The sequence below is a fragment of the Pseudophryne corroboree genome, chromosome 5 (assembly GCF_028390025.1).
Source record: "Pseudophryne corroboree isolate aPseCor3 chromosome 5, aPseCor3.hap2, whole genome shotgun sequence".
Lineage (NCBI taxonomy): Eukaryota > Metazoa > Chordata > Amphibia > Anura > Myobatrachidae > Pseudophryne > Pseudophryne corroboree.
The window spans coordinates 665,565,900-665,583,137 of NC_086448.1; the positions used below are offsets into that span (position 1 = coordinate 665,565,900).

Sequence of the window (17,238 nt, forward strand, 5' to 3'; positions counted from 1 at the left end):
TAACTCCTCCCCTTTATACGGCAATAGTTCCATGTGCCGTTTGGAATCTGCATCACCTGACCACTGTCGTGTCCATAAACATCGTCTGGCAGATATGGACATCGCACTTACTCTTGATGCCAGAGTTTCGCATATATAGAAATGCATCTTTTAAATGCTCTATAGTCAATAAAATACTGTCCCTGTCAAGGGTATCAATATTTCCAGTCAGGGAATCCGACCAAGCCACCCCAGCGCTGCCCATCCAGGCTGAGGCGATCGCTGGTCGCAGTATAACACCAGTATGTGTGTATATACTTTTTAGGATATTTTCCAACCTCCTATCAGTTGGCTCCTTGAGGGCGTCCGTATCTGGAGACGGTAACGCCACTTGTTTTTATAAGCGTGTGAGCGCCTTATCCACCCTAAGGTGTGTTTCCCAACGCGCCATAATTTCTGGCGGGAAAGGGTATACCGCCAATAATTTTCTATCGGGGGAAACCCACGCATCATCACACACTTCATTTAATTTATCTGATTCAGGAAAAACCACATGTAGTTTTTTCACACTCCACATAATACCCTTTTTTGTGGTACTTGTAGTATCAGAAATATGTAACATCTCCTTCATTGCCCTTAACAAGTAACGTGTGGCCCTAAAGGAAAATACGTTTGTTTCTTCACCGTCGACACTGGAGTCAGTGTCCGTGTCTGTGTCGACCGACTGAGGTAAAAAGGACGTTTTAACGCCCCTGACGGTGTTTTAGACGCCTGGACAGGTACTAATTGGTTTGCCGGCCGTCTCATGTCGTCAACCGACCTTGCAGCGTGTTGACATTATCACGTAATTCCTTAAATAAGCCATCCATTCCGGTGTCGACTCCCTAGAGAGTGACATCACCATTACCGGCAATTGCTCCGCCTCCTCACCAACATCGTCCTCATACATGTCGACACACAAGTACCGACACACAGCACACACACAGGGAATGCTCTGATAGAGGACAGGACCCCACTAGCCCTTTGGGGAGACAGAGGGAGAGTTTGCCAGCACACACCAAAAACGCTATATTATACAGGGACAACCTTTATATAAGTGTTTTTCCCTTATAGCATTTTAATATATATATACATATCGCCAAATAAGTGCCCCCCCTCTCTGTTTTAACCCTGTTTCTGTAGTGCAGTGCAGGGGAGAGCCAGGGAGCCTTCCCACCAGCATTTCTGTGAGGGAAAATGGCGCTGTGTGCTGAGGAGAATAGGCCCCGCCCCCTTTTCGGCGGGCTTCTTCTCCCGTTTTTCTGAGACCTGGCAGGGGTTAAATACATCCATATAGCCTCCAGGGGCTATATGTGATGTATTTTTAGCCAGAATAAGGTATTATACATTGCTGCCCAGGGCGCCCCCAGCAACGCCCTGCACCCTCCGTGACCGTTGGTGTGAAGTGTGTGACAACAATGGCGCACAGCTGCAGTGCTGTGCGCTACCTTCATGAAGACTGAAAAGCCTTCTGCCGCCGGTTTCTGGACCTTCAATCTTCAGCATCTGCAAGGGGGGTCGGCGGCGCGGCTCCGGGACGAACCCCAGGGTGAGACCTGTGTTCCGACTCCCTCTGGAGCTAATGGTGTCCAGTAGCCTAAGAAGCCAATCCATCCTGCACGCAGGTGAGTTGAACTTCTCTCCCCTAAGTCCCTCGATGCAGTGAGCCTGTTGCCAGCAGGACTCACTGAAAATAAGAAACCTAAAAACTTTTTCTAAGCAGCTCCTTAAGAGAGCCACCTAGATTGCACCCTGCTCGGACGGGCACAAAAACCTAACTGAGGCTTGGAGGAGGGTCATAGGGGGAGGAGCCAGTACACACCACCTGATCCTAAAGCTTTAGTTTTGTGCCCTGTCTCCTGCGGAGCCGCTAATCCCCATGGTCCTGACGGAGTCCCCAGCATCCACTTAGGACGTCAGAGAAAAAACGCCCACGTTCGGACAGCATCCCGCACGGCCGCTGAACTCGGGCATCATTACATCCGTAACTTTTTTGCGGCTCTTGGGACCATGTATTAACAGGTTCCACCTTTTTATATAAAGTTACATTTTTCTCTTGATACTGTATGTTTTGAGACTCCAACTGTGTTCTGTCCATGACATAACTATTTCACTGTGAAACCTCTGGCAAACTAAGCTGACAATTTCAATGTAAATGCTAGGCTAAAAGTAGTCTAACTTTAACTGTACTTCTTACAATTACCAGGACAACTGTTAATTTCATACTGTAATCACTGTTGCTCATCACTAAATGTGGTAATATTCTTTAGTTTGTTAATTAATGGTCCACCCCCAGCTAAACAATACTACAATTAATGGCATTACAAAACAGAGGGGTACTCGATGATGTAATTCAATACAAACCACATCATTGTCCACCTGTACCACCCACTTAACTTGGCTCTGGGAGTCTTCCCCACTCTTCCTGGCAAAAGGGAGAGCCAACTGATTTTCGGGAGCCTCCCGGACGATCCGGATAGAGTAGGTAAGTATGATGTGATGAGCTTAAGCTAAGACAGCATCTAACTACAGATGTGTCCTCACACACCTTGCCTCAATATGCCACGCAGCGGGAGATGCCTGGTGATTAACAGGTCCATTAGCGTCGGGCATCTTTTTTTTTGGCGAAAATTAGTCTTACATCACTATGTGAATAGGATGCACAAGCAGACTCTGCTGATAAATATGATATGTGGCATGCCTATATTCTTTATGCGACCTTGCCTGTATCTGCAGTTACTAGGATATCTGCAGTGTTATCTAGGAAATCACAGTAAAGTACCATTTCATATGCCGATGCTGCCGTGGTCGAACACAGAATATAGGCAAAATACATAATTTTATTTAAAATAAGCTGCTTGTGCATCCTATTTACATCATTTTGCAAATAAGATGCATTTTAATTAAAAAAGTTGCATGTAAAGACACTCGGAAATACCAAATCACGGCCCGGCATGGTGTGACTAGAAGGGTTGTTTAACGGACAGGGAGGCTAGATATAAGTGGACACATCTGTACACTATATGAGGAGAAATATTATTTAAAAAAAAAAAAAAGGTGAAAATCAAAGAATATGGAAGCCATTCATTGTTCTGTAAACTAGGAAATAAAGTGTGGATAAGAAAAATGCCGTCAAATGTACCCATCAGTAAATACTGTCACCTTACACTACAGTAGCAACATGGGTTCAACAGGCGCTAATTCAATATGTAAGACTCTTACATATTGAATTAGCGCCTGTTGGACCCATTGCTGACCATGTTTTGGTTTATGATACATTTTTATGTGTCTGAAGAAATAATCGTTATGGTAGACTTACCATTGATAACTCTTCTCCAAGTCCACAGGATCCACAGGATAACATTGGGATATGAGGTAGCGACAGCGGATTGGCATCAAACGATCAAAGCTTTCGGCCTCCCAGAATGCAACAGACCCACCCCTATATGCCCGCCTCCTGGCTCAGGCAATTCAGTTGTTTTCCAAAGCTCAAGGCAGGAGCATCATAGAGATCCCTAATCAGGCGAGAAGAACACACATGCACACCCTTCAGTACAAGAAGGAAGAGGTTATTAAGTGAAAGGATCAAATCAGGTGCGTCAGGGTGGGATCCCTGTGGACCTAGGAGAAATAGAGTTAGCAACGGTAAGTCTACTATAATGATTATTTCTCCTGCAGGGTCCTCAGGTTATCTACAGGATAACATTGGGATGTCCCAAAGCAAATTAGTGGTGGGGACGCTCCTGATTGGACAGGAGAATCCTTCGCCTGAAATTCAGCGACCTGAGAGGCAAAGGTATCAAAGTCATAATGTCTAATGAATGTGTTAATGGAAGACCATGTGGCTGCCTTACATATCTGTTCTGCTGAAGCACCACGCTGTGCTGTCCATGACGGACCTACCTTACGAGTAGAGTGAGCAGAGACATTAGACAGAACAGGGAGATCAGCTTGAGAATATGCTTCTGAAATAGTTATTCGAAGCCACCTCGCCAGTGTCTGCTTGTCAGCAGGCCATCCTCTCTTTTGAAATCCGTAGAGAACGAAGACAGTGTCTGTTTTTCTGATGGCACTGGTATGATCCACGTAGATCCTTAAAGCACGGACTACGTCCAACAATGCATCTCCCTCAGAAAGGTCCGGCCCTTGGAAGTCCGAGACTACAATTTCTTCCTTAAGGTGGAATTTAGACACCACCTTAGGAAGATACCCAGATTTGGTTATGAGAACCACGCTATCTGGATAAAAAAAATCAGAAAAGGAGGGTGACATGACAATGCCCCTAAATCTGAAACTCTTCTAGCTGAAGCAATGAACAGTAGAAAGAGAACTTTAGATGTCAACCATTTAAAATCCACTCTTTTAAGTGGTTCAAATGGGGCAACTTGAAGGGACTTTAAAACTAAACTTAAGTCCCAAGGCACTGCAGGAGGAACAAAAGGAGGATGAAAGTGAAGCAGCTTTTCCTGGAAAAACGTGCGCACATCCTGTAGGTTAGCATTTTTCTTGTGGAACCATACAGTCAATGCTGACACTTGCACTCTCAAGGAAGCCACCTTTGTGCATTCCTGACTGCAGGAATGCTAGAACTCTGGAAACTCTGAAAGACCTAGGATCAAATTTCCAGTCACTGCACCACTGAACATAGGCTTGCCATATTCAGTGATAAATGCGAGCTGGGGAAGGTTTCCTTGCTCTGAGCATTGTTTGAATTACCTGTTGTGAGAATCTTCTTGCTATCACAAGCGCTTGGATCGACTGTCTTTGACGGCGTGGCTCTTGAGACTTGCATCCTGAAAGCAAGGACCCTGAGACAGTAGATCTGGACGTTGATGGAGTAGAAGTGGAGCATCCATCGACCGCCTCTGCAGATCTGCGTACCAATATCTTTTGGGCCAAGCCGGAGCTATTAGTATCACGGCGCTCCTTCCTTGTTTTGCCTTTCGCATCACCCTGGGTAAAAGGGCGATTGGTGGAAACACATAGGACAGACGAAAGTCTCATTCTCACTGACAGGGCATCCACAAAGATCGCTTTGGGATCCTTTGTTCTTGACCCGTATGCGGGAACTTTGTTGTTCTGACAAGACGCCATGAGATCTATCTCCGGTAACCCCCACTTGTCTACCAGAATTTGGAAGACCTCAGGGTATAAAGCCCACTCGTTTGCATGAATGGCGTGTTGACTGAGAAAATCCGCTTCCCAGTTTAGGACTTCCGGAATGATCACTGCGGATAAGTTCTGTCCACTTTGACGTGTGACTTACCTCCTTCATTGCGTTTTGGCTGCGAGTTCCTCCCTGATGGTTGATGTACGCTACTGTCGTTGCACTCTCCGAGCATATTTGGACTTGTTTCCCCTGGAGGATGTCCTTTGCCTGAATAAGTGCCATATATATGGCCCGAAGATCCAATATATTTATTGGCAGGCAACTTTCTTCCTTGGTACACTGTCCTTGGAAGCAAATTCTTCTTGACACTGCTCCCCAGCCCTGAAGACTGGCATCTGTGGTGAGAATTTTTCAATCTGATATCCAAAAGGGTCTCCCTTTGTCCAGATGGGATGTCTGTAGTCACCAGGCTATTGACCTCCTTACTTCCAGAGTAAGGACCATAGTTTGCATTTTTATTGTCTGATGAAAACCATTCCATTTGGAAAGGATCAGACATTGCAGAGGCCTCGAGTGGAACTGAGCATACTTCACCATGTTGAATGTCGACACCATCAACCCCATCACACACATTGCTGTGTGAATGGATACCCTTTGACTGTGTAGCAGCTCCTGAATCCTTGACTGAATTTTGGATGTTTTGATCAGAGGTAAAATTCTCTCTGAAGACTTGAATCCAACACAGCCCCCAAGTGAGTCATCCGTTATGACGGAAGCAGGGATGACTTTGCCCAATATATGAGCCAACTGTGTCTCTGCAAACAAGCTATTGTCTGTCACAGATGACACTGAAGCAATTCCTGAGATTGTGCCAGGATTAATAAATCGAGGTATGGAAAAATCCTTACCCCCTGTTGACGGAGATAAGATGCCATTACCACCAGAATTTTGGTGAACACTCTGGGAGCTGTGTCCAGTCCAAATGGTATGGCCTGAAATTGAAAATGTTGCTGGAGGATAGCAAACCTGAGATAGCGCTGATGGGACAGTGCTAGAAGAACATGAAGGTAAGAATCCTGGATATCCAGGGATACCATAATATCCTCAGGCTCAATGGCCAAAATAATGGAACGTAAAGTTTCCATATGAAACCGAGGCACCCAAATGTACTTGTTCAGGACTTTGAAATTAAGTACTGGCCGGAACGACCCATTTGGCTTCATGACTAGAAAAAGGTTGGAATAAAAACCTTGCCCTCGTTGTGCAGGAGGAACTGGAATTATCACTCCTGACTGAAGCAACTTCTGAACTGCCTCTTGCAAAGACGGGCTGGTACAAAAAAACCTTTGAGGAGGGTGTTTCTTGAAAGCAAACGCATAACCGTGAGATACAGCTTCTTGCACCCTGGCATCTGTGGTAGACTGCTGCCAGATCTATCAGGAAAATATCTTATCTTCTGATTTGGAAGCCGGGTCTCTGGTAACCCAATGCTTTTTGATCTTATCAGACTTGTCAGATTGAGACTGTGTCAAAACCCTTTCCTTTTGCTTTTCCTTGAGTCCGAAAGGGCAGAAAAGCTGGAAATCTAGGCTTGGATTTGTGTGTGGAAGGAAACTTTACTTTCTTGGAGTCTGCTTCTGACTCCAAAATACTGTTAAATTCTTTACTAAAAAGAATATCTACAGTAAAAGGCAAAGACTCCAGAACCTTCTTGGATTCTGAGTCAGCTTTCCATGTACGTAGCTAAACCGCTCTGTGAGCTCCTATTGCTAAGGCTGATGCCTGAGAGGCAATTGTACCCATATCCAATGCTGCTTCTTCCATAGAAATAGCTGCCTGTTTAATATGTGCAATAATAAGAATTTACTCACCGGTAATTCTATTTCTCGTAGTCCGTAGTGGATGCTGGGTACTCCGTAAGGACCATGGGGTATAGACGGGCTCCGCAGGAGACTGGGCACTCTTAAAAGAAAGATTAGGTACTATATCTGGTGTGCACTGGCTCCTCCCTCTATGCTCCTCCTCCAGACCTCAGTTAGGGAAACTGTGCCCGGAAGAGCTGACATTACTAGGAAAGGATTTGGAATCCAGGGTAAGACTCATACCAGCCACACCAATCACACCGTACAACTCGTGATAACTATACCCAGTTAAAAGTATGAACAATAACTGAGCCTCTCTCAACAGATGGCTCATACAATAACCCTTTAGTTAAGCAATAACTATATACATGTATTGCAGAGAGTCCGCACTTGAGACGGGCTCCCAGCATCCACTACGGACTACGAGAAATAGAATTACCGGTGAGTAAATTCTTATTTTCTCTGACGTCCTAGTGGATGCTGGGAACTCCGTAAGGACCATGGGGATTATACCAAAGCTCCCAAACGGGCGGGAGAGTGCGGATGACTCTGCAGCACCGAATGAGCAAACACAAGGTCCTCCTCAGCCAGGGTAACAAACTTGTAGAATTTTGCAAAAGTGTTTGAACCCGACCAAGTAGCAGCTCGGCAAAGTTGTAAAGCCGAGACCCCTCGGGCAGCCGCCCAAGAAGAGCCCACCTTCCTCGTGGAATGGGCTTTTACTGATTTAGGATGCGGCAGTCCAGCCGCAGAATGTGCAAGCTGAATCGTGCTACAGATCCAGCGAGCAATAGTCTGCTTTGAAGCAGGAGCACCCAGCTTGTTGGGTGCATGCAGGATAAATAGCGAATCAGTTTTTCTGACTCTAGCCGTCCTGGAAACAAAGTTTCAGGGCCCGGACTACATCCAGCAACTTGGAATCCTCCAAGTCCCTAGTAGCCGCAGGCACCACAATAGGTTGGTTCAAATGAAACGATGATACCACCTTAGGGAGAAATTGGGGACGAGTCCTCCATTCTGCCCTTTCCATATGGAAGATCAGATATGGGCTTTTACATGACAAAGCCGCCAATTCTGACACATGCCTAGTCCAAGCTAAGGCCAAAAGCATGACCACTTTCCACGTGAGATATTTTAGCTCCACGGTCTTAAGTGGCTCAAACCAGTGGGATTTTAGGAATCCAACACACGTTAAGATCCCAAGGTGCCACTGGAGGCACAAAAGGGGCTGAATATGCAGCACCCCTGTAACAACGTCCGAACTTCAGGCAGTGAAGCCAGTTATTTTTGAGAGAAAAAGGGATAGGGCCGAAATCTTGGCCTTTATGGATCCTAATTTTAGGCCCATAGTCACTCCTGACTGTAGGAAGTGCAGGAATCGACCCCCCTGGAATTCCTCTGTAGGGCCTTCCTGGCCACACACCAAGCAACCTATTTTCGCCATATACAGTGAAAAAGTCTAACTGTCACGTCTTTCCTAGCCTTTATCAGCGTAGGAATAACTGCATCCGGAATGCCCTTTTCCGCTAGGATCCGGCGTTCAACCGCCATGCCGTCCAACGCAGCCGCGGTAAGTCTTGGATCAGACAGGGTCCCTGTTGCAACATGTCCTGACTGAGAGGCAGAGGCCATGGGTCCTCTGAGAGCATTTCTTGCAGTTCCGGGTACCGAGTCCTTCTTGGCCAATCCGGAGCAAAGAATATTGTTCACACTCCTCCGTTAATTACAATTCTCAGCCCTTGGGTCTGAGAGGAAGAGGAGGGAATATATAGACCGACTGGAACACCCACGGTGTTCCTAGTGCGACCACAGCTATCGCCTGAGAGTCCCTTGACCCAGCGTAAAACCTTTTTTATCTTTTTATTGAGGTGGGACGCCATGTAGTCCACCTGAGGCAGTTTCCATCAATTTGCAAAACTGCGTGAAGACTTCCTGATGAAGTCACCACTTTCCCGGGTGGAGGTCATGTCCACTCCCGGAATGAACACTGCTGACAGTGCGCTTACTTTATTCTCCGCCCAGCGAAGAATTCTGGTGGCTTCTACCCTCGCCACCCTGCTCCTTGTGCCGCCCTGGCGGTTTACATGAGCCCCTGTGGTCTGACTGGATCAGAACCGGTTGGTCGCAAAGCAGGAACTCCGCTTGACTTAGGGCGTTGTATATGGCCCTTAGTTCCAGGATATTGATGTGAAGGCAAGTCTGTTGGCTTGACTACAAACCTTGGAATTTTCTTCCCTGTGTAACTGCCCCCCACCCTCGGAGGCTTGCATCCGTGGTCACCAGGACCCAGTCCTGAATGCTGAATCTGCAGCCCTCGAGAAGGTGAGCACTCCGCAGCCACCACAGGAGACACCCTGGCCCTGGGGGATAGGGTGATTAACCGATGCATCTGAAGATGTGATCCGGACCACTTGTCCAGTAAGTTCCATTGTCCTTGCATGGAACCAGCCGAAGGGGATGGCCTCGTATGATGCCATCATCCTTCCCAGGACTCGAGTGCAGTGATGCACTGACACCTGTTTTGGTTTTCAATAGATTCCTGACCAGTGTCATGAGCTCCTGAGCTCTCTCTATCGGGAGATAGACCCTCTTCTGGTCTGTGTCTAGAATCATGCCTAGGCGAGGCAGATGAGCTGTAGGAACCAACTGCGACTTCGGAATATATAGAATCCAGTCGTGTTGCCGTTTCACTCCCAGAGAAGGTGATACGCTGTCCAGCAACTGCTCTCTTGATCTCGCTTTTATGAGGAGATCATCCAAGTATGTGATAATAGTGACACCTTGCTTCCGCAGGAGCACCATCATATCCGCCATTACCTTGGTGAAATTGGTAATGACAATCCCGTACCGCAATTCTGAGGTACGCCTGATGAGGTGGATAAATGGGGACACGAAGGTATGCATCCCTTATGTCCCGATTCATTTCAGGCTTGCAATGACCGCTCTTAGCGATTCCATCTTGAACCTGAACCTTTTCAGGTATATGTTCAGGGATTTTAATTCAATATGGGTCTAACCGAACCGTCTGGTTTCGGGATTATAACATGGTCGAATAATAACACCCTCTTGTTGAAGGAGGGGACCCTTGACCACCACCTGTTGAAGATACAATTTACGAATTGCAGTTAACACTGGCTTCCTCTCTTGGGGGGAAGCCCGCCGGGTCCCGGTGAGGGGGCATCTTCTCACAGTCCAGCCTGTATGCCTGCGATACAATTTCTATTGCCCAGGGATCTAACAGGGAGTGAACCCACTTGTGGCTGAACTTACAAAGGCGTGTCCCCACCGGGCCTAGCTCCGCCTGTGGAGCACCAGCGACATGCGGTGGATTTTTGTAGAGGCCGGGGAGGACTTCTGTGCCTGGGGACTAGCTGTGTTGTACAGCTTCTTTCCTCTGCCCCCGGCTCTGACAAGAAAGGACGCACCTCAGACTTTCTTGTTTCTTTATTCGAAAAGCTGCATTTAATAATGTCGTGCTTTCCTAGGCTGTGCAGGAATATAAGGCAAAATATCAGAATTACCAGCTATAGCTGTGGAGACCAGGCCCGAGAACCTTTCTCCACACAATCCTCAGCCTTCCATATGCCTCTTAAGTCGGCATCATCTGTCCAATGTATATTCTACAGGACACGTCAAGCAGAAATCGACATAGCTTTTGCCTCTAGGACCCAGTATACTCATGTCCCTTTGGGCATGCTTTATAATTATATATCTATCACTTAAGACAGCATCTTAAAATATTTATATGCATACTAGGGTCTCAATCTCTGCTGATAAGGTACCTGTCCACGCTGCCACAGCGCTATAAACCCCTGCCGACACAATCGCCGGTCTGGGTAGTATACTAGAATGTGCACACTATCTGCAGGATCCCTGAGAATAGCTAGTGCAAACAGGACACCCAAGGGGAAGATTCTCAACACATCCTGGCCCTAGTGGGGAAAGGATACAGCCTGAGAATTCTCTTGTGGGAAGCTGCCGTCTCTTGTCTGGAGATTCCCGCTCTTTTTCCTCATGAGAGGAGGGAAATTTACCTCAGCATTCTTCCCCTTAACATGTGTACTCTCGTGTCAGGGACAGATGAGTCATCAGTGATATGCAAATCATCTTTTATTCCAATAATCATATATTGAATATCTTTTAGCCCTCTTGGCTGTAACTTTGCATTATCGTAGTCGACAGTGGAGTTAAACTCCGTGTCGATACTTTGTTATTTTGGATAGTGAACATAGAGAGACTCTGAAGGACTCTGTGATATAGGGACAGACCAGGGTAGATTTTCTTTCTGTTCCCTAACCTTTTGTGCAATAATTTTACCTCAGCACTTACACATATCCAAACAGGTGTCGGCGTTGTTGACGGAGACACCCTCCCACACACTTATCCGCTCTATCACCTCCTTAGAGGAGCCTTTTACCTCAGACATGTCGACACACGCGTACCGACACACCACACACACAGGGGATGCTCTATTTGAAGACAGTTCCCCCACCAGGCCCTTTGGAGAGACAGAGAGAGAGTATGCCAGCACACACCACAGCGCTATTAATACAGGGATGTACACTATACTGAGTGATTTTTCCCCTATAGCAGTTTATATACACAGTTTTGAGCCTAAATTTTTTTACCCTTTGTGTACCAGGATACTGCAGGGGAGAGCCTGGGGAGCTTCCTTCCAGCTGAGCTGTGAAGAGAAAATGGCACCGGTGTGCTGAGGAAGAAGGCCCGGCCCCCTCAGCGGCGGGCTTTTGTCCTTTTATGTACTTTAATGGCGGGGGTTAATGCACATACACAGTTTATCAGACTGTATTATGTGCTTTTCGCCAAGTAAGGTAATCTAATTGCTGCCCAGGGCGCCCCCCCCCCCCCCCCCAGCGCCTTGCACCCATCAGTGACCGGAGTGTGTGGTGTGCTAAGGGAGCAATGGCGCACAGCTGCAGTGCTGTGCGCTACCTTAATGAAGACCGGAGTCTTCAGCCGCCGATTTTCAACTTCTCTTCGTTCTTCTGGCTCTGCAAGGGGGACGGCGGCGCGGCTCCGGGACCGGACGACCGAGGACTGGGCCTGTGTTCGACCCCTCTGGAGCTAATGGTGTCCAGTAGCCTTAGAAGCCCAAGCTAGCTTCAAGCAGGTAGGTTCGCATCTCTCCCCTCAGTCCCACGTAGCAGTGAGTCTGTTGCCAGCAGATCTCACTGAAAATAAAAAACCTAACAAATACTTTCTTTTCTAGGAAGCTCAGGAGAGCCCCTAGGGTGCATCCAGCTCTGGCCGGGCACAGATACTAACTGAGGTCTGGAGGAGGGGCATAGAGGGAGGAGCCAGTGCACACCAGATATAGTACCTAAACTTTCTTTTAAGAGTGCCCAGTCTCCTGCAGAGCCCGTCTATACCCCATGGTCCTTACAGAGTACCCAGCATCCACTAGGACGTCAGAGAAAAGGGATTTTTGTTCTCTATATGCCATTAAAAGGTCATCCTCCAATGCATCAGCCCAGGCTGCCATTGCTTTTGACATCCAGGCTGAAGTCATGGCTGGTCTTATGATTGCCTCAGACAAGGAGAAAATGGTTTTAAGAAAACCATCTATTTTCCTATCCGTGACATCATTTAAAGATGTTGAAAGCAGAGGTAATGTAGATTTTCGAACCAATCGGATGATATACGTATCTACTTTGGGAGCTACCTCCCTTTTTAAACAGTCCCCAGCCGGAAGAGGATAATGGGAATTCCATTTCCTTGGAATTCTAAACTACTCACTGGGTGTAACCCAAGCCTCTTGCATAATTTCCGTCAGCTGTTCTGACCCAGGAAACACAGTCCTAACTGTTTTGGGACATTTAAACACAGGTGCCTTAGATTTTAACAAAGGCTCTGCTGCCTCCTGTAAGGATAGAATGGCTTTCATAGCACTAATTAGCTCAGGAATGTCCACTGAGCTGATGCCTTCCTCCTCGATTCTGTATGCAGACACGGAGTGTGATGAGTCCTCATCCTCAGACGAGTCCTCATCTGAAACATGTGTAGACTGAAGATGTTTCATGTCTATTTGATTTACTTACCACCGGCCTTTCAGACTGTTTCTGTTGAGAGGCTGCCGATTACTGTACTGGATGTGATAACCCCCAGGTAGAATGTTGCATGTAAGGGTTAATAGGGTAACCTACCCCTGGTATAGGAGCTGGAATTATCCGCTCAACTATATTGGATAATGTATGTGCAAAGGTAGCCCATGGGGGTTCAACTTGAACCTGTGCCTGCCTCGGATTATTCAAGAGACTTTGGTGAAAGCTAAAACAATTTGCACATAATCCATTTTGAACCAGATCCTGAGATGTTAATCCAGCTTTGCAAGACAAACATGACATGAGTGTTGGTGCTGCTGTGGATAGTGTATCCTCCTCACCCTTGCCTCTCTTAGACATGATAAATAAATCACACACCTGTACAGTGTTAACTACGCAAATTGTAACTGCAATCACTTTAAAATTTGTTAAAGTGACATACAATCCGATCCCTCCCTGCTTTGCACCAGCATTGAGGATCGGAATACACAGAAAATGACAGAAAATAGTAAAGTCAGCAATCACACTAGCAATCAGTCACAGGTTATACATTAGTATAATAAGCAATATGAGCACATAATCAACTACAGATAGATTTCAAGTATGTAGGAGAAACATATTACTGCATTACCTTATATAGGAGTTGGAACGTATTCAGTCGCACAGCAAAAGAAAACAGTAGCAATAGTTTACAAACTCGTATGCATCAGGCACTTATCCAACTATTCGTACCAAAGGCAGATAGAGACTTAGTGCTGTATCACCCGGCTCATGAGAGTGGGATACAGGGAGACTTCACCCCGCTTCCAGGATCGATCAATACTTTAGTGAACGCTTAGTGGATCCAGACGCTATTAGTTTACACAATCTCCCCGTGAACCTACAGTGAACACAGCCACCCAAGTGAACACCGACGCACCAGTCATGCAGCTTTCTATGCTGCGACTGGGTCCTTTTAGATACACAGTGTCTCAGACGGAAGCGGAAACTCAGTTCATAGCGGGAAACTCGGAGAAAACTGGTCATGAACCGGAGAGAGGGGCGACCAAGGGAGTGTCTTACTACCCACTGCTGACATTAACCCTAGGGATCACGGCCTCATACTACCCATGGAGCCTATGATCTGAGGTGGCCACGTCAGCGACTGTTTGGTAGTTTCCATCACGAAACAGTGCGGCTGTGTATCGCGCGTTTCCCCTACTAAGCGGAACCGATGCCTTACCTTCTCCCCATGCTCCGGTCACAGCCTGGTAACGTCTGCTGGACTTGCTAGTATATTCTACACAGACACCCGCCGAAACAGCACTGTACATGTGGGTAAGCGTTGTCGCGACCTGGGGGGGAGTTGTTGGAGCGACTCTTTCTAAGGTACGTATAACACACTTTTTAGAAAGATCACTCAAAAAAAAATAGTAAGACTATAAAAATAAAATAAAAAAAGCTTATGGCTGCTAAAAACCAGCAGCCCATTGACCATGGTCCGGCTCCTGCCGCACCAAACAAAAAAATTAATTGCCTGAGCCAAAAGGCGGGGATATAGGGGCGGCCCCATTGCATTCTGGGAAGCCGAAAGCTTTGATTGTTTGTCTGTCGCTACCTCATATCTCAATTTTATCCTGTGGATAACCTGTGGACCTGCAGGAGAGAGAAGACAATTGAAGAAAATGCGTACATTATAAAGGTATTTTAAAATAAAGTAATAATCTACTTATCTCTGCAAACTTACTTTGTTAACTTCATCTTCATTTCATCTACTGATTGTAGATATTTTGAATAGGCATTATCAAACTTAAAAAGCAGCTTTTGATATGAATGTGTACAATCTTCTAAATTGGCCATAATGGCAGCCCAGCCCTGGTGCTGAAGATGTTCATCATGAACTAGGCCTTCACAAAAGGAACAAAGCTTCTTGGCTACTTCATACATTTCCTGTAAAGAAGTAATTATAATACAGACGTTAGCAGAAAGCAGAGCATTAACATTTAAAAAAAAAAATACTTTCTCTGCCTGGTTCTGGTCTTTCTATCCTAGCCAACATCTGCTCATACTGTATGTACAAGAAAATGCAGTGTGCAACACTGCGCTTAGAAGACAGCAGTGAACTCAAGTTACAATAGTTAGAGTATGAAATGCAGGAGATGAACCCTAAGCTAAGATCTCCAGGTGTAATTTCCGATGTTTAACCAAGCAAATGTAACTAGACACATGCAGGCAAGTTTGAGGCAATATGGCATAAAAATGGGTGAAGTCCTAAGACATTACCAGCAAATTTCAATCAAGTGATCCTATTAAAATAAATAATTATAAATTGTACAAACTATGAATGCTTGTGATGATATTTCTTTATGTAATAATGAGGGAAAGGAGGAGAACAGTGGAAATTAAATTTTCGGGTATTCAATTAAACTTAAAATACTGCAGCATTTATATTATAAAATACACTTACAATCTAAAAAGAATCAAACTGATTAATTCCTATAGCATGTAAGGTCTATTCATACCATAGGTGCCTAATAAATAAATAATACTGTCACAAGATCCGATTAGCATGCTGTGAATAGAGTGCACTATGACTAAAAATACAGAGAATGGAAATCCATTCACAAAACACTTAAACAGCAACGTAGTCAGCACAAATTCATATCTAAAACAGGTTTTAGGTTCTTACTGGTAAATCCCTTTCTCCAATTCCACAGGGGACACTGGAATGCTCTTTACAATGGGTGTAGAGTGTGTGCTAACTGGGAGCTGGCACTTTAAGAATTTAGAAGTGTGACTAGCTCCTCCCGCTCGGGTTACGGTCTTTAGGTCGACACAATTTAGGATGACACTCATTAGGTCGACCACTGAAGGTCGACAATGTCATTAGGTCGACATGGCCGTTAGGTCAGCATGTACTAGGTCGACTGGTCAAAAGGTCGACATGAGTTTGTTTGTTTTTTAAATAAGATTTTAAACCTACCGGTAAATCTTTTTCTCCTAGTCCGTAGAGGATGCTGGGGACTCCGTAAGGACCATGGGGTATAGACGGGCTCCGCAGGAGACATGGCCACTCTAAAGACTTTAGGACAGAATGGGTGTGCACTGGCTTCTCCCTCTATGCCCCTCCTCCAGACCTCAGTTAGAGAAACTGTGCCCAGAGGAGACGTACAGTACGAGGAAAGGATTTTTGATAATCTAAGGGCAAGATTCATACCAGCCCACACCATCCACACCGTATAACCTGGAATATACACAACCAGTTAACAGTATGAGCAAAACAGTATCAGCTAAAGACTGATCTCAACTGCAACATAACCCTTATGTAAGCAACAACTATATACAAGTCTTGCAGAATTTTGTTCGCACTGGGACGGGCGCCCAGCATCCTCTACGGACTAGGAGAAAAAGATTTACCGGTAGGTTTAAAATCTTATTTTCTCTTACGTCCTAGAGGATGCTGAGGACTCCGTAAGGACCATGGGGATTATACCAAAGCTCCAAACCGGGCGGGAGAGTGTGGATGACTCTGCAGCACCGATTGAGCAAACATGAGGTCCTCATCAGCCAGGGTATCAAACTTGTAGAATTTTGCAAAAGTGTTTGAACCCGACCAAGTAGCCGCTCGGCAAAGCTGTAAAGCCAAGACGCCTCGGGCAGCCGCCCAAGAAGAGCCCACCTTCCTAGTGGAATGGGCCTTTACCGAATTTGGTACCGGCAATCCAGCCGTAGAATGAGCCTGCTGAATCGTATTACAGATCCAGCGAGCAAGATTCTGCTTAGAAGCAGAAGCACCAACCTTGTTGGCCGCATACAGGACAAACATTGCTTCAGTTTTCCTAATCCAAGCCGTCCTGGCTCCGAAAATTTTTAAGGCTCTCACTACACCAAGGGATTTTGAATCCTCCAAATCTCCCGTAGCCACAAGCACCACAATAGGTTGGTTCATATGAAACGATGACACCACCTTAGGTAAAAATTGAGGACGACTCCTCACCTCTGCTCTATCCACATGGAAAATGAGATAGGGGCTCTTATGAGACAAGGCCGCCAATTCGGACACCCGCCTTGCAGATGCCAAGGCCAACAACATGACCACCTTCCAAGTGAGAAACCTTAATTCAACAGTTTGAAGAGGCTCAAACCAGTGAGATTTTAGGAACTGTAACACCCCATTAAGGTCCCATGGTGCCACTGGGGGCACAAA

General features: G+C 46.0%; 1 protein-coding gene across 4 annotated transcripts in view; it reads right to left on the reverse strand.

Annotated features, from left to right (window-relative positions):
• RB1CC1 (RB1 inducible coiled-coil 1) overlaps positions 1-17,238 on the reverse strand; it is a 397,988-nt gene that overhangs the window by 309,051 nt on the left and 71,699 nt on the right. For all 4 annotated transcript variants that reach the window (XM_063923715.1, XM_063923717.1, XM_063923716.1 and 1 more), the window contains one exon: positions 14,779-14,981. In XM_063923715.1, the coding sequence (XP_063779785.1) occupies positions 14,779-14,981 (203 nt within the window). The remainder of the gene's footprint in view (positions 1-14,778; positions 14,982-17,238) is intronic.